The sequence below is a fragment of the Sciurus vulgaris genome, assembly GCF_902686455.1.
Source record: "Sciurus vulgaris genome assembly, chromosome: 10".
NCBI lineage: Eukaryota > Metazoa > Chordata > Mammalia > Rodentia > Sciuridae > Sciurus > Sciurus vulgaris.
Window position 1 is genome coordinate 442,314 of NC_136470.1, and position 26,538 is coordinate 468,851.

The 26,538-nt window shown below is 61.4% G+C and overlaps 1 protein-coding gene across 3 annotated transcripts; it reads right to left on the reverse strand.

Moving 5' to 3' along the window:
* Positions 1-9,658: 9,658 nt before the first annotated feature.
* Positions 9,659-26,538, reverse strand: COL6A2 (collagen type VI alpha 2 chain). 3 transcript variants are annotated; one of them, XM_079100736.1, is made up of 27 exons: positions 26,411-26,538; positions 25,708-26,306; positions 25,569-25,589; positions 24,830-24,895; positions 23,536-23,589; positions 23,401-23,445; positions 23,002-23,028; positions 22,776-22,802; positions 22,640-22,684; positions 22,007-22,060; positions 21,478-21,540; positions 21,095-21,157; positions 20,720-20,809; positions 20,264-20,326; positions 19,626-19,688; positions 19,321-19,383; positions 18,816-18,878; positions 18,344-18,394; positions 17,980-18,015; positions 17,644-17,706; positions 16,820-16,882; positions 16,617-16,652; positions 16,436-16,481; positions 16,199-16,351; positions 15,631-16,083; positions 15,519-15,557; positions 9,659-10,649 (listed from the first exon to the last, which is right to left on the reverse strand). In XM_079100736.1, the coding sequence occupies exons 1-27, from the start codon at positions 26,529-26,531 to the stop codon at positions 10,051-10,053; spliced, it is 3,066 nt and encodes a 1,021-aa protein (XP_078956862.1). In that variant the 5' UTR covers positions 26,532-26,538; the 3' UTR covers positions 9,659-10,050. The 3 variants fall into 3 exon arrangements, with proteins under 3 accessions (XP_078956862.1, XP_078956863.1, XP_078956864.1); XM_079100738.1 differs by lacking the exon at positions 9,659-10,649 and adding an exon at positions 12,583-12,893; XM_079100737.1 differs by lacking the exon at positions 25,569-25,589 and having other exon boundaries at positions 24,830-24,916.

A 26,538-nucleotide genomic window follows, 5' to 3' on the forward strand; every position in this document is an offset into this window, starting at 1 on the left:
AGAAACAGCACTCTTCACCAAGGAACAGGCAAAGCCCTCCTTCCTTCGCTGTTAGCAGATCCAAACCACTACGATTTTGCAGGACGACAGTGGCCAAGGAATCAAGCTGAGCCTGCAGATCTAAGATGGTAGAGCTGCAAAGTGCAATCTTAGGAGCTCTGTGCAGCTCTCAAGGAAGTCCACTGTCCAGAGTCATGAGGTCAGAGATCCCAATCTCAATCACTGCTGTACCATTTTTGCTACTGCGTATTACACTCTTTCTTAAGTGTCATTTTAAGAAGTTTACATATATTGACTCCTGAGTCTCTATGAACATTAGTTAACACAATTTAACATTATATCTAAACATGAATTAAAGAAAGACTGAGAGAGCTTTTAAGTTTCCTTTTGTGTGGCAAAGTGGTAAAATGCTTCCATGCTTAACCTTTAAACAAATCAGGCTCTCAATAACTTTTAGAAATACATTTAACAAATTTTACATATACCCTATTGATGACAGGTCCTATATAGAACATTAAATGATAGGTTTACCATTACAGACAAGTTTAATTTGGAGAATAGCAGCTTGATAAATTTTCTGCTTTAAAGGCTCGTATACCTGGAAAATATGAACACATTTAATATACAAAGAATAATGTTTAAGTATGTTACCCTATGGAATAACTTTGTAAATTAATCAGATGTCTCTAACAAACACGTTTGAGTAATTCCATACATGTCGACTCTAATTCACTCATCTTATTGTAAAAAACCAATATATCAGACAAGTGTAAAAAAAACCAAGGTATCAGACAAGTGTAAAAAAAACCAAGGTATCAGACACGTGTAAAAAAAACCAAGGTATCAGACACGTGTGAACGGTACTTGCCGTCTCTTTCCTGTTGAAGAAAAGTCCTAGAAAATTGATGTTAGACGTTTTATAAACATCAACATTTTATCAGTGTGACCACTTAGAGACTTGTGAGTTAATTTTAAAGACATTTAACTCTTATTAGTTTACCCAATTTAAATGGAACCTTTTTAAATCATGTGAATTAAAAATATTTGGATCCATTTTTAAAATTTTAATTTTTATGCGCGCTTATATTTAACACAAAAGCAAAGGACTTGTAATGCTTATCTCCATTTCAGTGTAACGGATGTTCAAAAATAACTCTAGAGTTGAATAAAAAGAACTGATCAAAAATCATTAACCTAGGTATCAAAATTGTGAGCTCAAAAATGTAGCATGAGAAAATGAGAAGGAGAGAAGAGGTGAAAGGGAGAGAAAAAGGATTCTGAGTTGCAGCCCAGGAGACATTTAAGGTGGACACTTTCTTCCTTGGGTTTGAGACTGGTCTCCCACTGAGCATTCTGGTTTCCTCCATTTACATTTCAATGTAAGCCTTGACTGAGATCTGGATCTGAAAGGGGCTAAAATGTTCTAGCAGAAACTTGATGCCTTGGCATTTTAACCCTTTTTGTTGGTTAGTAATCAATTCAGGTTTGGACTCAGAAAATTGTGAAACAATTATCTCCTACTACTTGTGGGGAAAGGGGCTGCTGTATCTTACTCCTTTCTACGACATGCCACTGATGGTTGGGCTGGTTACTCCCTCCACACTGGCATATGTGGGACCTCGTGGCAGGAGGACTAGGTGGGCTGGGCCAGGGAATGGAAGCAGAAACAGTTGAGCCAAAGTTGGAGGAGGAGGAGGGATTTCATAGTGAATTAGGGGCTCTCAGTGTGATTAGAATACTTGCAGTAAACATCCAAAAATGTGATGCCTAGGATGAACGTCAGAAGAGAGAGAGGATGAGAAGTCCAGTAACAATGAGGCAGAGAGTCCCAAAGAAGGAATATTGTACCTCAAGAGGGTGTGCTCTTGGGTAAATTATATTGTTCTGGTTGATGGCATTTGAGGTTCCTGGCGGGCACCCAGATAGGGTTCGGTTCTCCAATCGGAAACACACACCCAAAACCTCTGCCAACACTTCTTAGTGGACCAGGACCACGCCAGCATCCAGTTAATGGATCTTTCCATTCAACTTCAACTTTCAGGTAAGGCACCTGATTGGCCCAGTGTCGTTGGAAGGTAGTTAAAGGCTGATTTTTTGAGAAATTTAAAATATTTAATATAAGCATTGCTATTCTTAATTGATCATGGGGGTTATTTCCCCCTTTTTGTTTTATTACTTGATCTTTTAAAGTTTTATTATGTCTTTCAATTATGACTTGTCCTTTTGGATTATATGGGATTCCTGTAGTGTGTTTAATATGCCAATTGTTGAAGAATTCTTGTAATGATTTACTTGTAAAACAGGGCCCATTATCCATTTTGATCTGTTGAGGCAAGCCTAAAATGGCAAAGCATTGTAAGAAATGGCTTTCAGCGTGCTTGGCCTTTCACCAGAGTGAGCAGTGGCCCAGCAGGCATGGGAGGAAGTATCAATAGACATGAATATGTATTTTAATTTTCCAAATGGTGCATAAAGAGTCACATCAGTCTGCCAGATAATGTCAGGTTTTAAACCTCTGGGGTTTACCCCGGGGATTGGAGAGGTGGAACCTGTAAGAAAGGTAGGCAAGATTTGCAGGTTCTTACAATCTTTTTTAAATCCTTTACGGGGACCAAAGGAAACTTATGATATAACCCTCTCCGATTTAAGTGGGTCAGGTCATGAAGGCCTTGGGCTAGTTGTAAGTCCTGTTGAGGTTGGGCTATAGCTATTGAGGTCCCTGATGTGGCTAACTGGTCGGCCACAGCATTGCCTTGTGCAAGGGAGCCAGGTAGATTTTGATGTCCTCTTAGATGCTGTAAGAATATGGGTTCGGCCCGCTCCTTTAACAAGGACCGCACCTGGATCATCAAGAGGGTAATAGGATTTTTATCTAACTTGATATATGAAGAGACCAATGTAGGTAGCAGGTTTACCACATATAGGCTGTCTGAGAAAAGGTTCACGGGTTCTTGTACTTGAGTGAGGGCCATAGCAATTGCATAACTCCTTAAATTGTGCTGACCCAATAACTGGTTCAAAATGGGTGATTACTTCCTGTTTCACTAATCTGGGAGGGGGGGTAAATTACAACAGCAGATCCCTCTTTTCCTCCGTCTGTGAATACATTACAGCTTCAGGGAGGGGTTTAGTGGAAAAAAGTATAGGGGGTGCCCATTTCAGTTTTGAAAATGAGGACACCCATTTGGTTGACCCATAATGGCAGTCAATCTTTCCTAAGAAGCCCTCGATGCACAGGATACTCTATCGTTATTCCTTTGAACCCAGTCAAAATCCAACAGGCGATAGGGCACTGTCAAAACATCAGGCTCTTTTCCACAGTGCCTAAGGGTAGCATCCCTGCCTTTAATTATAAGGTCAGCCAATTGGTCAAGGTGAGCGTAGACCCTAGGAGCCGCCCCATGACTGCGTGTATCCATTGAAGGGGCTCTCCCCACTGAGTTAGGCTGCTGTGGACAGCTGAGAACCGGGGAGAATCCAGAGGCTAAGGGGGTCTTCAGGCCGGTATCGAGCCAACCAGGTAGAGTTAAGGGCTACTTGTATTTTTTGGAGTATATGTTGATGATCTTGAGTTAGGGTAACAATGTTTGTAGGATCTTTGTCCCGTAGCAGGTCAAAGAGAGAGAGGATATCCTCCATAGAGATAGGAAGCCATGGTCTCAACCAGTTAAGTTCCCCTAATAATTTTTGTAAATCAACCAAGGAATAGGAGGATTGGAGGAGTAATTGAGGTTTAAGGGGACAAACAGAATCCAATTTAAGCTCAGTTCCCAGTACCTTGAAGGGAGGGACAGTTTGGACCTTATCATTAGATATATGTAGTCCTCCTCTCTCCCGAAGGCCTTGGAGTTCTTCGTATGCTGAGCTTAGTTGTAGGGCATTAATGGCTCCTATAATAATGTCATCCATGTAAATATACAAAGTAATTTGTGGCCTTTTTCGTAGGGGTTGAAGGAGCTCAGAAACAAAATGTTGACAAAAGGCAGGGCTATTTGCCATGCCTTGGGGTAGAACCACCCATTCGTAACGTTCATCTGGTCTTGGTAATTGGTAGAGGGCACTGAGAAAGCAAACTTCTCACAGTCGTCTGGGTGGAGTGGTATTGAGAAGAAACAATCTTTGATATCAATAACAAGAAGCAAGAGATCTCTTGGGATAGAAGGGATCCAGGGAAGACCCCTTAAAGGGGTTCCCACTGGAACCATACAACTATTAATTTTCCTGAGATCCTGAAGCATCCTCCATTTTCCTGATGTTTTTTGGATGACAAAAACTGGACTATTCCAGGGGCTTAGACATGGTCTGATATGACCTAAGGTTAGTTGTTCTTGTACAATATTTCTTAAATGTTGAAGCTTATTTTGGGGTAATGGCCACTGTTACACCCATATTGGGGGACCTGGGAGCCATTGGATGGTTGGTGTTATTGGAACAGTGGCCCTTAGGATTGGGGGTGAGGCTTTACCCGGGGGGCTGGGACCTTCTGCCTAGATGCCTCAAAAAGAGGGTCTCCTCTGTAATTGCTAAAAGGGCCAGATAGATTAAATCGTTGTTCATATTCCTCTTGCTGAAGGAGGTCATCATGCTCTGCCTTGTGATCCGTTGTTAAGACCCCTGCTTCCCCTAAGATACCGTCCTAGTAAATTTGCAGTAAGACCTGAGGCCACGAGGGGGCGCACGTCTCCCTGGGCACGTCCACATCCCGCCATTTGAGCCAATCTTTGGTCTCTTCTGATTTAGGGTCACCTCCTACCCCAAGCCACTGAGGGCCAGGAACCAACCTCCATTGAGGTGGAACTTCCTCCTTTCTTCACACAGTCCTATCTGCTCCAGTGTCGATGAGACAGCGAAATTTCTTTCCTTCTATAAGAATGTCCATTTTTGGCCACATGGGAACAGTCCAATGTGCCTCAGGGGGGCTATTGGGGGAGAAACCTCCTTTCTGTGACGGGGCTGGAGGGTGCCCCCTGATTAGTTTAAAGGTTTCCCCTCAATGTCGAATTTAGATTTGTAATCCTTCTGCCCATGGAATCCCTTTCTGCGTCTTGGGCAAGGCGTCTGGGGGTGGCCGGCCTTTGAGCTGAACTCGTAGAGCGTCCGGGTGGAGCCTCAGAAGGCACCTGCCCAGTGGGGCGATCCCTCTTGAGGTGGCCTGCTTGCCCGCAGCCATGACATGCTCCTTGCCCTTAGCCGCGACTGGTGGCAAGGCTCCCGTGAGAGCCTCGGCAACTGAGGCAGTTTGGGCCTGTCGGGCTGCAGCCAAGGATTGAGACCGATGCGCTTGCGTGCCAATGTCTTTGGCAGCCACGATCCACCTTCCCATGGGGTGATCTTTCACCCCGCACAGGCCAATTTGTGATCGGTAGTCATTCCTTCCCAAACTAACATTTTAACAAATCGATCTCTTAGGGGCCCCGGAGGGAATTTTCTCTGAAGGCTTCTTTCTACTCTTTCAATGAAGGTCGCTAGGTCCGCAGTTGCCTTCTGGGAAATCCCTGCGATGGGGTTCTGAGGGGCCTTCCTCTAGCTTTTTCCATGCTGCCAACCCTAGGGCTCTTACTTGTTCTTGATGTGGGGCTGGGATGGCAGCCTGTGAGAGGCCAGCAGAGAATTGGTCACTGGACCCCGAGAGCATCCGTAAGTAACCGGGACGGGAGGGCTAGCGGCCTGGTTCCGTTCAGCCTGAGCATGACGCTCTTCATTAAAAAAGGACACCACTTGAGATAGAAAGGACCAGGAAGCACAGCTGTAGTTAGGCTCTTCCAGTCCTGAGTGGTGCACGCTGGCGGGCGAGGCCCTGGAGGATGGTTTCACCCAAGGGGAACTGGGCCCATCCTCTGGAAGAGCTTTCTTCAGTTCCTTTATTCTTGTGCCTCCCATGGGTGCCATACACAGGTCGGTTACCCCCTGGGTTAGCATTTACTGGGAAGGCCATACAGGGGTGGCGGGTAGAGTCAGAGAGTTCTCTCCCAGTATCATAAAATGGCCGCCGGGAAGATTTCCCGCCATCTGGACAAGACGGTGGCAATGAGCCTCCCCGGGGCGCAAGTGGGCCCTCGCTATGTGTAGAGGCTGGCTGACCTCGTGGTTCCTCAACCTCCGGAGATGGGCTGGGCTCCTCATTAAAGGTCTCCCAATGTTGTTTACTATGTGGCAAGTTTCCGGAAGGAGATGCAACGGGAGGAGCCGCTGGTTCTTTAGGCGGCGGCTCTTTGGGGGGAAACTTGGAGCCCCTTTGGGAGGTCCTGGAGAGAAGCAGGGTATTAAGGGCGGATAATGTAGGGCAGACTCCCAGTGGAGGACCCCCCCCTAAACTGATTTCCCTCTTCCTAACAAGTTGTTGTACACCATCCCATGTGGACCAGTCAGAAAGGTCAGCGGCAGGAAGCCAAGGGGCCACCGAGTAAGGTGTCCCAGGCTTTTTCCGCCTGTGCATCCGACACTCAAGGCCCCTGCTCTTCAGCATGAGTCTGAGCTGAGAGCGCAGGGTCGCCTGTGTGGTGTGCGTCTGCCCCATCTTTTCAGGGGTGCCTCACCTGGGAACTCGCTTGGCCCGATCTGCCAGTACTTTCGGTTTCGAAGCTGCCTCTTCGCTTTGGCTGCGGATCAGCCTTGAGGGCCCCACGCTGGGCGCCACCAGGGCACCAGTGGCTCTTTAAAGGTCAGGAGTCCCCCAAGGACAGGGCAGCAGGTCACGCGTGTGCCACCCTTGCATTCCGGAGCTCTACCCGCAGCCAATACCCAGTTCACACCTGTGCGCTCTGTCCTACGAAGGCTGCAGGACCCTGGCCAGCTGGCGTGGCATCGCCAGCTCTCCCTCTGCAGGAGGCTTCAGTGCTGTGACCTCCACCTGGACCCTGAGCCAGGAGTGGGATCCAGACACTGGCCAGTCCTAGGCCAGGGGCCAGCAGGGCTCTGAAGGGCTGACCCAGGCTCTCCTTGAACTCTGAGGCTCTGGGAGAGAGGACAGGGCAGAGAACGTGAGCAAACCCTGGCCAGAGGGGTGGGGGCTGGACCTCAGCCCGCGGAGGGCACACCTCAGCTTCTGCCTGCTGCCCCAGGGCTCCCTGACCCTGTCTTGCAGAAGGGGACTGGCCAGCCAGATGCTCACAGAGGCCCTGAGGGCCAGTACCCAGAGTCACACTCCTGCAGTCCCCAGGCCCTGGTTGTCCCAGGGGCTCTCCTGTCCCCTGAGTCCTCAGAGGCCCTCTGTCACCAGGCTCCTGCGGTCTCCACAGAGACCCCGCGGGTCCTCACCCTTGAGGGCACCCCAGGCCTCTGGGCACAGTGGCTGCAGGTCCTGGTCTCAGTTTCTGACCCTTGGCCTCAGGTCTCCCCCAGCCACATCCCTGAACTGCTGCAGGCTGAGCACAGTGACCACAGGTCTGTCTGCTGCTGCCAGGAAGTGGGTCCAGGTGCCTGGGGGCTGGCGCAGAGGTTGGGCCCTTTTATGGGGGATGCATGGAGGGTGGAGGGGCCGCCTTCCCTCCCATTCCTGGGTCAGGAGGAACTGTCGTGCTGGGCAGCAGGCGCACGCTGACCTCGAGCTGCCTCTTGCACCCACCAGACCCCACCTGACGCTCCGCGTCACTTTCTCCACCTGTCCTTCGGCCCAGTGGCTGTGGGGCCGGGGTTCCTCTGGCACTGGGGGATCTGGGTGGCTGGCTCTGCCATCATCTGCCGGAGACTGCAGGCCCGGTGGTCTGTGGTTTTGTGGCTGCTGGCCCTTCCCGCAGTGTGAGCGCTGGCCAAAGTGCCCTGGGGGACACAGCCATGCTGACTGGGGCCCAGGTCTCAGGAAGGCCGGCCCGGTGTCAGCCTCAGGGAGGGGCCTGTGTCCAGGGCTGGGGGCTGGGCAGACCGCTGTCTCTGTGTGTGAGGGTGCGGTCACTGGTTGGGCACTGGCGGGGGCTGTTGGCAGCTGCCAGGACCTCACCCCAGCCCTGGGGGCCCTTCGCCATGGCCAGGGTGCAGTTGTAGGTCCCAAGGTGGGTCCCAGGAGGAGGGGTATTGGGTCCTGGGTGCTGGGGTGGCCAGACGCGCTCACTGACTCAGGCCCAGCCCCAGCTCCGGGGCTGGTGGAGAACAGAGGAGGAGAGTGCTGCCCGTCCTGCCCCACCTGCCCGGTGACGCTTCTTCAGGAGCTGCCCAGGAGGGTCAGGGACCGGCCTCCCCAGCACAGACCCAGCAGAGGCCGGGATGGGCCTTCCCACCACGCTGCCCTGGCCACTGCAGCTTGACCCGAAGGCAGGGCGGGGCCTGGGCTGCAGGAGAGCCCTGGCTGGTGACCACCTCCTCCCTCCAGCATGTCCAGGCTTGGGAGGGCAGCTGAACGGGGCAGCAGAAGCAGCATCCCCATGGGGGTGAGGCAGGGCTGCCCATAGCGTGGAGGGGAGAGGTGACAGTAGCTGGGCCCTCGGAAGCGAGGCGTGTTCCCGTGAGCCTGTCCAGTAGGGTCAGCTCCTTCCTGGCCCAGGGCTGTCCAGGCCACATGGTCCACAGCTACCATGGCAGAGGTCTGAAGGCACAGGGACGTGGGGACACGTGGACGACCTGGTAAGGGAGCTGAGATTGGAGATGTTGGTGAGGGGGCAGGTGCGGTGTTGAGAGAGCTTCTGGTGTGGAGTCCGGGAGGACATCAGTGGGGAGGTCCATGAGGGAGGTCCGTGGGGGGGGTCAGTGGGGGAGGTCCGTGGGGGGATCCGTGGGAGGGTCCGTGGGGGGGGTCCGTGGGAGGGTCCGTGGGGGGGTCCGTGGGAGGGGTCCGTGGGGGGGTCCGTGGGGGGGGTCCGTGGGAGGGGTCCGTGGGAGGGTCCGTGGGAGGGGTCCATGAGGGAGGTCTGTGGGTGAGGTCCGTGGGGGGGGTCCGTGGGAGGGGTCCGTGGGGGAGGTCCGTGGGTGAGGTCCGTGGGGGGGTCCGTGGGGGCAGTGGTGAGGCTGCGTATGTGCCCGGAGGAGGGGCCTGGCTGGGAGTGGGGTTTTCGGGGGTGGCAGGTGCTGGCGGGGAGGGTGATACTGGTCTGGTGGGGAGGGGCCGATGGGATTGGGAGGGGACCCGGAGCCCTTGCTGGGGTCTGTTGGTGACAGAGGGTTGTCTCTGGCCAGGGCCATGCTGGCTGTGGGATGTTGGCCAGTGCTTGCTGAGGGACGAAGCCTGGGCTGTCAGCGAGTGGACTTAGATGTGATGCTCAGGGGACCTGCGGGCCCACAGGAGGTGTGGTCATCTCCCCTGCAAACTGACCTTTCCCCATGGAACCTCCCACAGGCTAGCAAGAGACCTGGGGTCTGAAACACCCCAAATCACCCACGTGCATGTCCTTCTGGCCATCACTTGCTGCCCACCTCCTCCTGGCCGCCCACAGCTTGCCCTCCTAGAACTGGGGGTGTCTGGGAGCCCCCTGTCCTGGCTTGGGACTGGGGAGAGGTCAGCCCAGTGCAGAGTGTCAGGGTGCAGTTCTTGCTGAGCCTGGTCGCTTGGGGACGGAGAGTGTGGCCAGTGCCTGTGGCAGTCCCTGGACTGGGGGTTGGGGACACAGGGCAACGGAGGTCCCTGGTGGTGTGTGCACACAGCATGGTCTCAGGGCTGGAGGAGGCCTCGAGGCGCAGCCCGTGCCTGTGAGGGGCCAGCCGGGCAGGCACTGGGGACTGGCAGCAGCAGGGGGTCCAAGCCTTTATTGGACATGGGTCCATGGACAGGGCTCTCGGGAGAGCTCATGAGCTCAAGGCTTGAGGGTAGGTGGTGACCAGGCCCCAGCAGGGCTGGAAAAGCCTTTGGAAGGGGAGGGGAGGCAGGGAGGCCGAAGGACAGAGTCTGTGGACTACAGGGCACCGGGGAGCCTCTGGGCTGGCAGAGGTCTTGAGGGCGAGGTGTCGTGGGACAGAGGCTGGCGGGGCCTGGGAGCCCGTGCTGGGCAGGGCCTGCCTGGGGTCCTCCCATCCCAACCTCCTTGGGAGAAGGGCTCTGGCCGCAGCGAGAGACCCCGGGCAAGCGTCGGCTGGCCTGCCAGGCGGGGCCCCAGTAGCACCACGCGGGAGAGCAAGGTGGCGGCGCTAACAGATCCAGCGGATGAACCTGTCGAAGAAGCCGGGCTGCACCAGGCTGTCGAAGTCCTTCTCCCGGAAGATGGCCGCCCGGTCGCCCAGGCTGATCTTGTGCAGCACGTCCATGTCCACGTCGCTGCCCACGGCCACCACGGTGGGCACCACGTTCTGCTTGCGCATGGAGTGCAGGGACTCCTCCAGGCTGGCGTTGCCCGTGACGCCATCGGTGAGGAAGACGAAGGCCAGCTCCGCGTGGCGCCGGGCCCCGCCCCGGGCGCCCCGCACCACGCTGTTGATGGCGTGCACGATGCCGGCGCCCACGTGGGAGAAGGAGTTGAGGTAGCGGAGGTCCTGCAGCGCCTCGTGGATGACCGTCAGGTTGGAGGTCAGCGGGAAGGCCACCTGCTGCTCCTGCTGGCCGCCGTACTGCACCAGGGCCACGCGGGCGTTGAGGGGGTCATCCTCCCTGCGGGCCAGTGTCAGGCGCCGGGACACCTCCTCCACGAAGCCGCGCGCCTTGTGGAAGTTCTGCTCGCCCAGCCGCTCGGAGCCGTCCAGCAGGAAGACGATGTCCACGGGCCGCTGCGTGCACTGCGCCACGTACAGCTCTGTGGGGAGACGGGAGATGGGGCCGGCCGCGGGGCCAGGGCCGCCCCTCTGCGCTCTCAGGGGCCCTGCACTGCGGGCGGGGGCCACGCCTGGCCGCTGCCGCATCCTCGGCCCTGGTTCCGCAGGGAGGAGCACCGCCCACCAGGAACACTCAGGAACCGGGAACCCAGACCTGGTGGAGCCGGACTCCAGTGGGCAGCCCAGGCCGGCACCTCCAGGCCCTCCTCCTGGCTACTCGCAAAAGGGCGGCCATCTGCTGGGGTCCCTGACCCTGACCCTCAGAGCTGCCCACCTGCCCCCAAGCAACCTGGAGCTGTCTGGGCCACACGTCCCCCAGGAAGACAGACATCCGTGTCCCCTTGGGCTTGCACAGCGTGGCATTCAGTGAGCTCAGGTGTGGCCCGCAGAGACCCATGGCCATCTGAGGCCACCTCCCTGCGCACTCCCCACCAGCCCTGGACATGGGAAGAGCGCAGGTGGACTTCGCCAGAGTGTCGGAGCCCATGGTCTGAGACCCCTAAGGTACCGTGGCCAGGCTCCTCCCTTGGAAGGGGCCATGGACATGCCGGCCCCAGGGCCTCTGCTCTTCAGAGAACCCTCATTGCTGCCATAGGCCTGGGCCTTTGGGTCCCCAGGAACCCATCAAGAGCAGGGCCCTGACCCCAGACGCGCATGACCAGGGACCTCACACGCCACAAGTGTCCCCACGCTCCAGCCCACGGAAGCAGGTCTGGTCAGTGGCCACTTGGCTGCAGAGAGCCTCCTGACATGGCCTTCCAAGGAGGACGCCCACCAGCAACTGAGCGTGGGCACCATCTTGCTAATGAGCTCAGTAACGACGCCGCTTACTCTAGTGCACACCACCCTGGACCCAGCTCAGAGGGTCTGGGGAGTGGCCTAGAGTGTCCCAGCCCCCCACAACTGACAAGCGTCCTCTGTCGTCACCACGCACGCAGGCAGACCAGCAGCAGGCAGCTGGGTGGGGACTTGGGTGGCCCGCACCCCCCCCGGGAGATGCAGCACAGTCGAAGGCCTGGGACTTTGGCAGGCCCCGCACCTCCCAGTCCTGTGGGCACCTGCACCTGCCTGCCACCCCTGCAGCAGGGCGGAAGCCCAGGCAGGACCAGGCGGCCCCGTCTGCCTGCCTGGGGGAGTGACCCTCCCCGGGCCGCCTGTGCTCACTGGGGGAAGGCCGCCACATCAGCAGAGCACCCTGGCGGTCTGGGCTCCAGTGCCAGAGGGCAGTGATGCCTTGCCAAGGGTGGGTGGGCACCAGGAGTGGCTGGGCTGGGCACGCGGATGCCCGGAGGCCAGGCACGTGGTGTGACCTCATGGCTCGCTTGAATGCATCATGGCCACAGGAACCACCTGCCACCCATCCCTGGTCACCTGTGGACCACAAACACCTGGTGTCACTGAACCCAGGATCACTGGCCATGCCTGAGACCGGGCTGAACCAGAACCTGGGACCCTGCGAGAGACCCTTCCCAGGGTGCCGACAGCAAGCCTGCCTCACCTACACCCTGGGGCAGCTCAGCAGACGCTGGGGTGGCCCCTTTGGGGGCCCCGTCCTAACCCTGGAGAGGCAACGGTCACTTTCTGTAGCAAAAAAGGACGGGTTGGGTGAAGGAGCTTGAGATGAGAACAACCTGGATTTAGGATGGGCCTTAATTCAATGCCCACTGTGCTTGAAGGAGGAGAGAGGACACAGGCAGAAGAAGGCCACGGAAGACTGGGTGAGGCCGGAGCAGGGCACAGGCCGGCGGCAGCACCCCGGGACTGAGAGCAGGAAGGCCCCCGGTGAGCCTCTGCACAGGCGCCGCCCGAGACGCCTCCCTCTGGCCTCAGCAGGGCGATGGCTGCTTCTGGGCCCAGCTGGTGGAGGTGGCCCTCCAAGCTGGGAAGCAGGGCGGGGGCAGCTCCGGCCTCTGCCCACATGGCCCGGGCTCAGCAGAGCGCCAGTGCAGTCTCAGGGTCCCCAGTGATGTCCCTGTGCACCAGCTTAAAGGTGTCAATGAACAGCTGCATCCAGTCTTGCCGCTCGACCCCTGTGGCGAACTTGGCCCGCTCTGCAGTGTAGACCATCACGGCCACCAGCTGGGAGTAGGAGGCCGGGTCCTGCGTGGCCTCTGTGCTGTTTAGCAACTGCTGGATCAGGGGGATGGTCCTGGGGAAGGTGGGCTCGGGGCCCTCTTCCGTACGGAGGAAGGTGACTGGGGGTTCACCAACAGGCCGCAGTCCATCTGCAAGGGAGCGTCCAGAGAAGACTTTAAGGGCCCTGGTGGGTGCGAGTGGGCCTCCAGCCCTCCTCGGGCCTCTCTGCAGAAAGCAGAGTCAGGACCAAAGCAGAGAGCAGACACGAGGCCCAGAGAGGCGAGTGGCCAGGAGGTGCCATTGGGAGAGGGGGCCTCTGGCTGGGCCAGGAGGTGGGGAATGGTTGAATGGAGGCTGGAGGCCCTGCCAGCAGAGGATCAGCACAGCAGCTGCCTCAAGCCCTACCTGGGCGACCAGCCCCTCGCGGCTCCTCAGGAAGCCCTGCCCTGGACACCCCCAGGAGGTCTGCAGGCCCAGGCGTCCAACCCTCTCCGATGTGAGATGTGACCCGTCCCCCAGCCACACTGACCCCTAGGACCCAGGGACAGGGCAGCTGCGGAGGCCTCTCTCCTGCTCCTCCCTGACTCTCCCACCCTGGATCTCTCTCTGGACCATCTTCCTGTCTCTCACTGCCACCCCCGTCTCTGTTTCTCTATCCCGTCTCTGTTTTTGTCTCTCTCTGGATTCCCTCGTCTGTCTCTGTCCCTCTGTCTCTGGATCCCCATCTCTCTCTTCCCTCCCCCATCTCTATCTCCTTCCCCATCTTTGTCTCCCTGGATTCCTCCTATCTCTATCTCTCTCTGTATCCCTCCATCTATCTCTGTCTCTCTGGATCCCCCATCTCTGTCTCTGTTCCTCTCCTCTCTCTCCCGCCTGTCTGTCTCTTTGCCCCCTGCTGTGGCTCCCATGCCCCCTGGAGGGGAGGCCTGACTCTGGTGGGCACCTCGCTCTAAGTGGCTCTGGCCTCCGGTCAGGCTGGAGTAGTGGGCAGATGCAGATGGCCAGTCCCCGCCCCTCAGGCCCCCCTCTGCACACTCCAGCTCTGGGAATCCCCGTGCCCATTTCCACCCCGAGCTGGGGTCACCCTGCAGTCTCTCCTGACTTCGGTCATTACCAGGTCACTTCGTCCTCAGGGGCTGGAGCCCATACCTGGCTTGTCCCCTGGCAGCCTCCATGGCCTGACAGAGTCACAACTGCCCCTGCCTGGTGCAGGCCCAGGGCGGCTGGGCTTCAGGACGGACGGGGCTGTTTGGCCCAGGTCAGGGCTAGGCCAGAGTTGGCGGTGTCCACCGGCGCTGGGTTCGCACGGGAGGTGCCCACAAGGACCCACGGATGTCAGAGGGCAGGTGGCTCTCACGGTTGCATGCTTATTTACTCGAGTTTCAAAAGGCCGAAAGGAGGGAGCTTGGTAAGCTCAGCAGGGGATCAGGAGGCCCGGAAAGAGGGAGGGTGTCCTAGGGCGGCTCCAGGCACAGGTCCGAGGCTGCAGGGGCTGGGCCAGAGTGGCCGAGGTCCTCATTTCCTCCGGGACCCCGTCACCTTCCCAGAGCCATGTCATGGTGCCACTGTGCCCCGAGGCCAGGCACCCCCACTGTGTGGCTCATGAACCCAGCAGCGCCCTGGATGCAACGCCAGCAGGCCACACCCAGCACACACAGCTGCGTCCACCAGAGCGGCAAGGGCATTGCAGCTTGCTCGAGCTGAAGGTGAGAGTGACCCACCCCTTGAGAGCCAGCAGAAGCCACAGCCATATCGAGGACGCAGCACCAGCCCGCGGCGGGCCCTGCACTCCCGCCTGAACCCTCCCAGCAGGGACAGCTCCAAGAAGGCTTCGCAGACAGACGCCACCGCGGACACCACCGCCAGCGTGCCCAGCGGGAGCCCAAAGCTCCCCAGCCTCGACCAGGAGCCAGCTGAGAACACTGGGCCACGGCCGAGGGACCAGGACTGGCTCCTGCGCCCCAGGGTCCAGCTGGCCGCGGGTGGGTAGCATCGGCCTGGCCCTGTGCAGACCCCACTGGTTCCAACCCCGCCAGGCCACTTGGGCCTCGACCGCTGGCTCAGGGTGCTGCTCCCCTGCCTGCCTGATAGGCCTCAAGCTGCGGGTCTGGCTGGGGACTTGCCTGGCCGAGATCAGGGCCAACACTGTCCTGCCAGCACTGTCCCAGCATGTGGATGCCTGACCCACTGCCCAGTCCGTTCCCAGGTGGCTGGGCACTCGTGAACAGGCTCAGCAGCCACCCTGCTGTGGAAGGCTGAGAAACGCTGAGTTCCCAAGGTAGAGGCCGGCGAGATGGCTGCTAGCAGGTGGCCCTCCAGCAGGACACTCCATCTCCATGGTGGCCCCAGGTCCCATCCCTGGCCTGGGGTCCCCTGCCTGGGAGGGGACAGGGCTGGCCAGCGGGGACATTAGCCCCTGAGGCCCCTTCGGCACCTTTGGGGTCCTCTCACCCAGTCACCCTGCAGTCCTCTTGGCCATGGAGGGGCAGCAAAGGCACCCAGCAGAGCAGGTACAGCCCCGGGGGGCTGGACAGCCTGGCTGTGCCTGCCGCCCTGCCGGGGCTGTGCCAGGGCCCGTCCACCCTGAAACAGGGCTGACCCGGGGGCTGACCACACACAGAGCCAGGCCAGCAGCTCCTGCGCCCACAGTGCCTGGGGAGCTGCCGCTGGCCCTCCTGGGTCGGGCAGGGCCGGGGTCCCCTCGCGGGCGGGCCTGGGCCCAGCCTGCTGCAGGAGGCCGCTGCTAGCCTGGGCGGGCGGGGCGCCTGCGTCACCTGTTTGGCAGGGAAGCTCCGGGCACACGATCTGGGGGTCTGCAAGAGAGGAGCGGCGGGTCAGCCGGCCGACCGCGCGGGCCTGCGGCGGGAGGGCCGGGCGGCAGCTCACCCGGGCAGAGGACGTCGGCCATGTCGTCGATGAAGCGCTCGGCCACCAGGTCGGAGAAGAGCGTCATGTTGCGCACCTGCTGCGGCTGGTCGCAGGCGATGGAGAAGAGGTTCTCGCTCTCGTGGCGCTCGTGGAACATGTCCCCGATGCCGATGGCCGTCACGGTGACGTCGCCCGCGCACAGCGCCCGCAGGTTCAGGTCGTCGTCCCGCGGGTCGTGCCGCCCGTCCGTGATGACCACGGCGAACACGCGGGTCTTGTGGCGGCGGCTGTCTTTGATGAGCTTGTTGTAGGCGAACTTGAGGGCGGAGGGCGTCCAGGTGCCGCCCGCGATCCACTCCAGGTTCTTGACGGCCTCCTTGAAGCTGGACAGCGAGTCGATGCGCTCGTCGTCCAGCTGGATGGCCTCGAAGGTGCCCTCGTGGCTGTACTGCACCACGCCCACGCGGGTGCCTGCGCGGGCGAGAGCGCGCGGCCGCCGCATCAGACGCGCCCAGGCGACTGCCCCGGCCTGGGAGGGAGCCCCTGGCCTCTCCCGTCCCGCCCGGCCTCCGCCTGCCTCACGGACCCGTCTCCGACTTGGGGTCCTTGGCCATGGCGCCCAGCCTGTTGACCACGTTGATCACGAAGTTCTTCTCCAGGGTGAAGTTGGTGTAGCCGATGCTCTCGGAGCTGTCGATGACGAAGACCACGTCCAGGGCGCCACAGCGCTTCTCGCAGTCTGCGGGCCGCAGCGTCAGTGGGCGGTGCCAGAGCCGGCCCCGCCCCGCCCCAGCCCCGCCCCCGGCCCCGCCCCCGGACTCACCGCAGCACCCGCAGGTCTCCCGCACGTAGGTCATGACGTCACACTCCTGCGGCAGAGGGCGGGGGCAGAGCGTGTCTCCAGGGGGCGGAGCCCGCGGTCCAGCCGCCCCGCCCACCTGCCCGCCCGGCGCCCTCCTGATTTTCGGGAGGGAGGGTGCTGATCCCTCCCACGTGACACCTACCGTGAGGCCTGGGTCTCCCGCGGGGCCGGGCTCACCCTGGAGGAGGGACAACGGTGTGAAGTGAGACCTGGGGCCCGAGGTGGGCGGGGCGTCACTCTGGTGCCACTGCCCGGTGCACACCAAGCACACAGGGCAGAACCCAGAGGCCAGCTGTGCACTGGCCTGGCTGTGGACCGAGCGGCAAAGGGACAGAGGTGGCCTACCTCAGGTCCTGGGACTCCTCTGGGCCCCCGAGGGCCCGGCTCGCCAGGGGGACCAGGATCTGCCTGCGAAGGAACAGGGCGGGCTCAGCTAACCCCCCGGGCGGGTCCTCGCGCCCGACGGAGTCCTGCTGCCCCTGCCTAGTGCCCCCGCCTGGGCAGGGCGGGGTCAGGGTGGGCTGTGTCAGCGTGGGAGTGCTCAGTGGGATGGTCCCGGCAGCCACTCCCAGAGCCGGGCCAGCCAGAGGGAACACAGAGGGGCTCGAAAGATGGTGCTGGAGCAGCATGAGCTGACCCCTGGCTCCTCACCCAGCACCTTCACTCACCCTTGCATCCTCACGCCCAAGCCACCCACTCATCCCGGCACCCACTCACCCACCTGTCCATCCACCCACCTGCTTACCTTTCCACCCACTCACCTGTCCACCCATCCATCCACCCATGTGCTCACCTGTCCACTCACCCACCTTCTCACCTGTCCACTCACCTACCTGCTCACCTGTCCACTCACCCACCTGCTCACCTGTCCACTCACCTACCTGCTCACCTGTCCACCCACCCACCCACCTGCTGGGAGCCTGGCCAGCACCAGGATGTGACAGGGAGGACACGGGACTGGCCTCTGCTAGGGACGAGGCCTGGGTGGCCCTGGCACAAGGGTGGGGACAGAGGGGAGAGAGGCCTCTGGGCCAGGCGGTCCTCCTCCAGGGGGGATGGGGCTCTAGTGCCAGGCGAGCTGGGTGTCCTCCTGAGAGCTCCCAGATGGACATGGTCAGCCTCCGCGCTGCCCGCTCTGCCAGCAGCCTGGTGCAGGGCGAGGTACTCACAGGCTCCCCCTTCTCTCCTTTCCTCCCCGGACCTCCTTTCGTGCCGAAGTCTCCTCTGCCTCCCTGTGACAGGAACACACGTGCCAGAGGCGTCGGTGCTGCAGACCCTCAAGGACCGGCCGCGGCCAGGCTCCTGGCAACACTGGGTGTCGGCAAGCCCTGACTTTCGTTCGCAAGGGGCAGACGTGGCGGCTACCACCATGCCAAGCTAAGCAGGCCTTGCACCACCTGGCCCGGGGCAGGGGCATGACCGCCAAATTCCAGCCGTGGTGGACACAGACTGCTCTGCTCCCCCCGGGGACGAGAGTGGCCCAGACGGGCAGGGACCCCACGTACCTCAGGGCCACGGGGACCGGGCTCGCCTTTATCTCCCTGTGAAGCAAACCAGGGTCAGAGGGTTGCCCAGCCGGAACGCAGCTCCTGGCCCAGGCTGAGAGGAGCTGTCCCTCACAGGGCCCACCTGTCCATCCTCCCGTCCACCCACTTCCTCACTCCCCTGTGGCGGAGGCCACCTGCTGACTGGGTGGAGCCACATGGCCCCCGGTGCTGGACAAGCCCGTGGTGCTGAACCCATCCTCTGACCTGTGCCCCACCTCCCTGGCCCTGCAAAGGCCCCCTCTAGGGGACAATGGGGCCTGCAGGGCCTTCCCAACTGGGTCCAGCCCCTCCCGCGGAAGCCCCTGGCCCACACAGCACTCACGGGTGTCCCTCGGGGTCCTGGGTAGCTGAATCCAGGCCTGCCAGGGTCTCCCTGGAGGAAGAGGCTGAACCAGTTGGAAGGAACAGAGGATGGACTGGGGCCCTGCTCAGGGGTGTGGACATGGACCGGGGCACCGTGGGGCGAGCCTCGCCCACCTCTCAGTTGGGGGCTGGAGGTGCCAGCACACACATCTGGACCTGGCACTTGGACCAGGTGGTGCCCCCGTGGCTGGCCCTCCCCTCAGGGCCCTGGTTTGGGAAGAGCAGCCATTTCCCGCACGGGGGTCAACTGGGGGAGGAGAGAGGAAGAGCTGCCCAGCTCCCTGCGCCCCACATACTGGCGTCAGGCTGGGCCCCGGCCAGCCTTGTCCAGGCCCCTCCAAGCCCCCTCCAGCCCCTCCAGTCAGGCCCCTCCCACCTCCCGTGAGCGGCTGCTCTGAGCCCTGTGCACCGTGCTGGGGGATGGGCCGCACCTTGGGGCCCGGCTGTCCTGAGTCTCCGCGGGGCCCAGCGTCACCAGGGTCTCCCCGAGATCCCTGAGGGCAGGAAAGGAATCAGAGGGTCGGCACAGTCCTCTGTGACAGGGCTGAACTGCACCTGGGCTCGTCTGACCCGCACAGTTCAGTCCTGGCACCGACCGCACTATGCCCAGCTCCCCGTGCTGCCCTTGGGATCCGAAGGTCTGAGGGTGCTGGCTCCTCTCTTCACGCATGGTCCAGACCCCAGGCCACCATCCCGCCTGCTGGGAGGGGTTGGGACAGCCCCTTCCCCGTGCGAGGACATGGGTGGGGTGGCGAAGGTTCCCTAGGGGACAGCTCCTGGTCCCACTGCCCAGCTGGGCCATGGGGATGGTGACTGGCAGGCAGCTGTGCCACCCACAGATGGGGGACCAAGCGTTCTGCAGGATGGGAGTGGACAGGAGGCTGGAGGCAGAGCTGGCCACCTGAGCCTCACGGCTGCGGGTGTCCTGCCACTGACCTGCTTCCCGGGCTCCCCAAGTGCCCCCTGGGGGCCTCTGGGTCCAGGCAGTCCCCGATCTCCCTGCAAAGGAAGAGGATGAGCTTGAGACCCTGACGTCCGTCCCGCGTAGGTGGGACTTGGGGCAGGCCACGTGACCTGTGCTCTGCAGAGGCCTGGCTCAGCATGGAGGGCAGCCTGACCACGGGCAGGGTCCACATGCAGCCCCTCCCAAGGCCGGTCTCAGTGGCACCTGGGACCAGGCGCCCAGCCTCTCTGGCCTCCCTGGCCTCCCCAGCCCCTCCAGCTCCCCAAACCCCACGCACCTTGGCTCCTTTGTTGCCGACCTCTCCGGCCAGGCCCCGGGGGCCCTCGGGGCCAGGGTCGCCCTGTGGGAAGAGGGGCCAGTCAGGTCTCACTGGGGGACTCATGTTTGGATCCCCCCTGAGAGGCCATGTGGTAGGGATGTGTGGATGGGAGTCAGAGGAGGGGTCACTGAGTCCCCTGGGGAGGACGGTGTCTGGCAGTGTCCAAGGTCATGCTGGAACAGTGGCATCTTTCATCCTGCAGTCCCACTGACCACCAACCTCACGGTCCCACTGAGGCCACAGGTATTGTGGGTGGGACCCCACTCAGCCTGGGACGAAGCCCCTTCACCCACAGCTTGAAGGGAACAGGTAACTGTGGGTCATGCCACCAGGCCGCATCAGCGCTACCCTCGACAGCTGCAACAGCTACAGGGGCAGGTGTGTCCACAGTGGGCTGAGCGGTGCACAGCCCGAGCCCCGGTGCGAGGCAGCAGGGGTGGGTGGCGCACTCCTGCTTTCCCAGGCCCTGCAGGGGGCAGCCCCTCAGTGGGGGTCCCAGCCGTTCTGGTTCTCCTGGTGGGTGAGGGTGGGGTCAAGTCTCACCACCAGGGCTCATGGCTCCATGTGCCCTCTGGCTCCTGCACATGGACACTCACCTTCTCCCCCTTGGGGCCGTCACTGCCGGGGCCGCCCTTGGTTCCGGGGTCTCCCCTGCGCCCCTGCAGAGAATGGGTGGGTTGGTGGGGAGTAGTGGCTCCTAGGGCCCTGGAGATGGACACTGGCCAGCCACTCGGCCCTAGCTCTGCGCTCCCGGGAGGACTCTGGCTTGGGGTCTGGGGACCCTGAGCCCAGGGTTCCTTCAGAGGACTCAGCAGGGCCTGAAGGCTCCACACCCATCCTGCTGCTGGTCAGCCTGTTCAGCAGAGGATGCCGGGACGAGGGTGGGGTGAGGCTCCTGGCCAGGCTGAAAGTCCAGGCGAGGCTGAGCCAGCTGCAGGGAGGGCAGGCGCAGAGCCAGCCGGCAGGGGTGTGGCGAGGAGCAGTGCCACCCAGGGCGCCTCCCGAGCCAGGGTTCCACCGCGGCAGGGCTGCTGCGCAGGCTGGGGACTCACGGGCTCGCCTTTGGGTCCGCGGGGCCCAGGTCCACCCTTGGCTCCTTTCACGCCAGGACTTCCTGGGGCTCCGTTGTTGCCTTGGTAACCCTGCCGAGGGGAGGGGACATTCAGACAGCCCGTTGCAGCAGGCCTGTGGAGGCCGGGGAAGGGCGTGCCCAGCCGGCATGTGCCCCACGGCACGGCCGCCCTCCCGCCTGCTTCCCTCCGAGCTCAGGACGGCCTCCCAGGGCCCACCCTGGCGGCCTGGCAGTACAGGGCAGAGGTTGGCCCATGCTCAGGGCTCCTGGGTCCTTCTCGCCCCTCCTCCCATGTGTGAGGAGACAGGTGTGGCTGGCCAGCCTGGCCAGGAGCGGAGAGTGTGGCAGGGCTCACCTTGCTTCCTTTGTCTCCAGGGTCTCCTGGGGGTCCCCTGCGTCCTGGGCGGCCTGAGTCCCCCTGGGAGGTTTGGAGAGATCAGCCTCTGCCCACACAGGGCCGGGTTCCGAGCTCCCAAGAGAGCTGCTGGCTGTGCTCAGGGTTCTGGGCAGCCGGGGGCAAAGGGCCGGGAGGGAGGGGTCCCAGGGCCCAGAGGCTCCCTGCAGGGGCTCCCACGAGCGACGCCCTAGGAGGGTGGCGGCTGGGGTACCAGGCCTCGCTCCTGAACCTCCCATTCTAGCTTCCTTCTAAGGCTGTATCCCCCAGGGGCCCGGGGCTAGGGCAGGGAGGCCCTAGGGGTGGCCCCGCTGCTGCGCGGCCACACGTGGCCGGTGGCCTACCTTGGCACCTTGGTCTCCCCGCTCGCCTGGGCTTCCAGCTTCCCCTGGGTACCCGTCGGGGCCCTGAGGGAGGAGGGCAAGGTGTGTCAGGGGCTCCTGCTGGCTGCTGTCCCCAGACAAGGTCTGGTGCTGCCCCCAAACTGGGCAGTAAAGCCCCATCCTCAGGGCCCACTGTGGGCACCACCCACCCCCACCTTGAGGCTCCTGGGTCAGGGGACCCCTGCCCAGGAGGCCAGGCACTGACTGGTCAGTCAGCGAGGGACAGGCTGATGCACCAAGCTCTACAGTGCAGGGTCTCGCGATGGCGGGACCACTTGACCTGGCCACCCCACATGCCTCCGCAGGGGGGCCCAAAGCTCCTGCGGTGCTGTCACGTGGGACCCCAACCCTGGCCCAACCCAGGGTGGCGGCAGGGGCAGGCAGGGAGGGCAGGCGGGAGGGAGAAGCAGAGGCCATGCCTGGCATTGCCTCCATTGCCCCCAGAGCCGAGGGCAGTGAGACAGGCAGACCAGGCCCGAGGGGCACCTACCCGGTTTCCTGGGTCCCCCTTGCAACCAGGAGGCCCAATGCGGCCCAGCTTGCCCTGCAGGAGGAGGGGGCAGACGCATCAGAGGATTTCAGGTGGAGGTGCAGTGACCACGCTGCCCAGGTCACTCCACGGCACCAGGCTGTGGAGCTTTCTCAGGGTACGCGGCTGGAAGGTGCCCCCTGTGGCCATCACGCATCTTCTCTGTAGTGGCTGAGCCCCGGGAGGAGGCCAGGGCACAGGTGTGGAGTGCCCCCATGTCTGTATGCTCAAGTGTGCCCATATGTGCCCAAGTGTGCCCAAGTGTGCCTGTGTGTCCCCGTGTGTGTGCCCATGTGTGCCCGTGTGTCCATGTGTCCCCATGTGTACCCGAGTGTGCCTGTGTATGTGCCCATGTGTGCCCATGTGTGCCCGAGCGTGCCTGTGTGTGTGTGCCCATGTGTGTGCCCATGTGTGCCCGTGTGTCCATGTGTCCCCATGTGTACCCGAGTGTGCCTGTGTGTGTGCCCGTGTGTGCCTGTGTGTGTGTGCCCGAGTGTGCCCGTGTGTGTGCCCATGTGTGCCCGAGTGTGCTCGAATATGCCTGTGTATGCATGTGATCAGTCAGTGTGGCACCGAGCTGGCTGCTCACTCTACCTTCTGCCCGTCAGTCCCATTCTTGCCAGCCAGGCCAGGAGCCCCCTGAAAAGGGAGGAAAGGGGATCTGTTAGCCCTGGTCCTTGTCCCCCTGGGCAGCATGGAGGTGGGCGCCTGCCCGCCCCGTCCAGCTCACCTTCCGTCCGTCGGCTCCAAATTCACCCTGCAGAGGAGGAAGTGAGGGATGAGTGTCCAGCTTCACAGACCCTGTATCTCTGGGTGTGGGTCAGAGACCTTGGGCCCCTGGAAGGTGAGAGGGGCCCCTCCCCAGAGCCCGCCTGCCCCGCGAGGGACGGGGCAGCTGCAGACGGGCACAGTCTGCATCAGCGGGGCCTGTGTAGGGCTGCCCAGCGTTGGCTCACCTTCTCTCCTTTGAAGCCTGGAACACCCTGAAGGCAGAAAGAGCGGACGGGGCGTTAGAAGGGTCAGGGGGCTTGGTGGGACCCTAGAGGTGGTGGGAAGACCAGGCAGAGCCCAGCAGCCAAGGGCAGGTGCAGCAGGCTGAGTCCAGCACCTGGAAGCCTCTGTGGACTCTGAACCACACTCAGCAGAGGAGGCTGGACGAGGGGTCAGACTGGATGCTTGGTTTTGGGGTGACCTTTGACTACAGAGGTGCTTCTCCTACTTGGTTACAGGGGCATGGGGTGCTGGACTGGAGACAGGGGTGAGGGTGTGGGGGAGCCTTCCCCAGACTCCACTGTGTCCCCCGTGCCATCCCCACCATGCCCACCCCAGCCCCAGGCAGGGCCCGTGGAACTCACCTTGGGTCCTGGGAACCCAATGGGGCCCTCGATGCCTGGATCTCCCTGTGGAAGAACAGAGAGCCTCGGATGGAATCCCAGTCCTGGGGGTCGGGGTGGGGATGGACGGGGCACAGGGGCCAGGGGCACACTCACCTGTCGTCCCTTCTGTCCAGGCTCTCCTGGCTCACCCATGTTGCCCTTGGCACCCTAGAGCAGACAAGAGGGAGGAGTAAGCTGAGGCAGGGTGAGGAGGCCAGATCCTCAGCAAGGTGGCACATGAAGGCCACCAGTCCCTCCAAGAGGGGAGACACCTTACAGTCGGGTCAGCCGATCGATGCCAGACCAGGGTTTGTTTTGACCCTCTTTTTTCTGAGCCCTGATGGACAGCTTTCCAAGAAGCCACCCTGCCAAACCAGGCCAGAGTAGCCTGGGAGGCAGGCCCTCCTCAGCCAGGGCACCAACTCTGCACCAGGTCTGTGTCGTATTCTTAGCAAGTCAGTTGCTCTGGGATCAATTCAAAGGGTGGCATGCAGCAGGACTCTCCGCGGTTCCAGACCATTCAGAGGTCACGGTCCCTTGGACTCAAAATCTAATCACACAACGTAGAACTTAGGGGCGGCATCCAGTTATCAATATGCGCCCCAACTCAAGGGCAAAGAGCAGAGGAGAGGCAAGAATCAGGGCCGCAGCACGGGTTGGGGGAAGACCAGCAGAGCACGGGGCTGCGGCGCCCAGCCACAGGCTATGCCAGCTCTGGTCCCCTGGCTCCCACCCGTCAGGACCTGGCTGCTGCACCCTGGTGGCTGAGGCTCTCCTGGTGGCAAATTCACTCCTGGCGGACTGGGAGAAGTCAGGGCAGGAGGCAGGGGTGAGGCCTGGAGCTGCCACCTGGACGTGTGTCACTGGACACCTCTGTGCTGTGGGACGGTGTCCCCCGAGTCCCTTAGATGCCCTTCTCATCCTGCTGAAGTTCCCCTCTGCCTTTCTACGGCTTTGGACTGATGGGAGCTGCGGCTTCGCTCTGGCAGTGAGGCAGGAGGGCTACACCTGCACGCCTCTGCGGTCAGGAACCGGGGCAGCAAAGGGAAGACTTCCCTGGCCCCCGGCTAGTGAGCCGCAGCAGTCCTGGGCCAGTCAGCAACCCTGGCAGCAGGACGTGCTTCCTGTTCTGCTCATCACAGGGAGGTCTGGGTGTGGTCTGCTGAGGGCCGACCTGTCTAGGTGAGCTTTCCTACTTGCACAAGTATTTTAACAGCGTACCTTAATAATTTTTAAGAAGTTCCTACTTGTCTCAAAATGCCATTTCACGGCAAGGGGACACAATCCTAAATTCAGCTTTTCCAGGTTGGAAGTGTTGAGACCGTATAGCATGGCCAGCCTCAAGGTGGACTTTCAGACAGGTCGGGCTTCCCGGCAGAGGGGCCTGCAGGCCTTCGGGGCAGCTCACCTTCTGTCCGCGGTAGCCCTTGGGGCCGGGTGGCCCAGGGATCTCCAGACAGCTCACCTTGTAGCACTGGAACGAGAAGGTGGGGGACTGTGGGTCAGGGTGGGACAAACCGCCCGGGATGCTTGGAGGAGCCCCCAAGGTGCCCCAGGGACCACTGGGCCAGGATGAAGGGACGGACACACGGTCCAGGGGGCTGAGGGCTGGCTTTCAGAGAGGCCCTCCAGGAAAGCATTGGGAAAGTAGGCTGAGTTTGCAATGATGGGTAGTGGCAGCATCAAAGAGCAGCGGGCACTGGCTAGGCACCGTCTGTATGCGCGTTCACACCGCTGTGCTGGTAGCTGCTCTGGGGGCGGGTGGTGACTTCAGGGGCCGGCTCCCCTTTCCTGGGAGCTGGAGCTGAGGCCACATAACCGCTCACAGCCCCGGGCCCAGCCGGGCACACTGCTGCCTGCCCTGCTCTTGCCCGGCAGGTGGCTCAGGCCCCAGTCTGGGCTGGACACGGCCTGCCGGTCAGGGGCGAGACCTCCACGCTGACTGTGCTCAGTGGGGCCTAGGCAGACCCCAGGGGCCCCAGCAGCCTGGGCTGAGCCTGGCGTCCTCCCCAGGCCCACATAGAAGAGTTCCATCCTGTGCCAAGAGCCAGGGGCGGCAGGGTGTGGGCCTCCCTGCTGGGTCCGCAGCCTCAGAGGCCCAGGCGGCAGAGCGGCCAGGGCTGGCGGGGCTGGAAAGCGCCACTCACCTCTCCGTAGGCTTCGTGTTTCTGCAGAAAAGACAGAGAGGGCTGGTGAGCACAGCCTGGGAGGCGCCGAGACTGCGGGGCCGCCGACCAGGGCCTCCCGCCAAGGGTCACGGTGGGCTGGGCTCTGGCTGCCACTCACCATGACCTTGATGATGCGGTTGATGGTGTCCTGGTCGATCTCGGTGGAGTCGGGCCGCATGGTGGCGTAGTTGCTGCGGTAGAGCTCGTGGGGGGTGCTGGCGAGGTCCCGCAGACCCTGCTCGTTCAGGTTTCGGTTGGGGGCCACCGCGAAGAGCCGGATGCCCTCCTCGCGGGCCCGCTCGGCCTGCAGCTTGATGCCCCCGCACGGGCTGCCCGTGACGTGGCCGTCGGTGATGACCACGGCGAAGCTGACCACGCCACGGCCCACATGCTGCCGGATCTCCTGGGTCATGTTGGCCAGCGCGCAGTCGGTGAAGGTGCCCCGGCGGAAGGAGCGGATGCTCTGCAGGCTCTTGGTGAAGGAGGCCCTGTCGCTGCCCGGTGGGCTGAACACCTCCACCTGGTCGGAGAAGTGCAGGCCACCGTAGCGCCAGCTCAGGGCCACCTGGTCCAGGTAGAGCTCGTCCTGCAGCTGGCTGATGAACTGCGGCACGAACTGCTGCATGTGGTAGAGCAGGCTGTCCGTGGGGGACTGCATGGCCACGCTCTCCGAGGTGTCCAGCACGAAGTACACGTGGACGGGGCAGTCGGCTTTCTCTGGGGAGCGGGGCCGTCAGACCAGCCGGCAGAGGCTGCCCCCCGCCCGCCCCGCCAGTACCCCCGCTTGCCCCCGTGCCCCGGGGCCTGGCTGTCCCCGGTACCTGGGCAGTTGTTGTTTCGCTCAGAAGTGGAGATGTCCGGTGAGATGACCTCCTGCTGCTGGGCATGCAGGACTCCCAGAAGCCCCCCGAGCAGGAGTGCGGAGAAGGGGCCCCGGAGCATTGTGGCA

Bases quoted from the DNA above. Each gene is read 5' to 3' on its own strand.
- COL6A2 (XM_079100737.1), bottom strand. From the start codon at position 26,531: ATGCTCCGGGGCCCCTTCTCCGCACTCCTGCTCGGGGGGCTTCTGGGA. The intron at 18,016-18,343 runs GTGAGTGCTGTG...TTTGCTTCACAG, and splicing joins CAGGACCCCGAGGGACACCC to GGAGATAAAGGCGAGCCCGG. The intron at 16,482-16,616 runs GTAGGTGTCACG...CCTCTGCCGCAG, and splicing joins CGGGAGACCCAGGCCTCACG to GAGTGTGACGTCATGACCTA.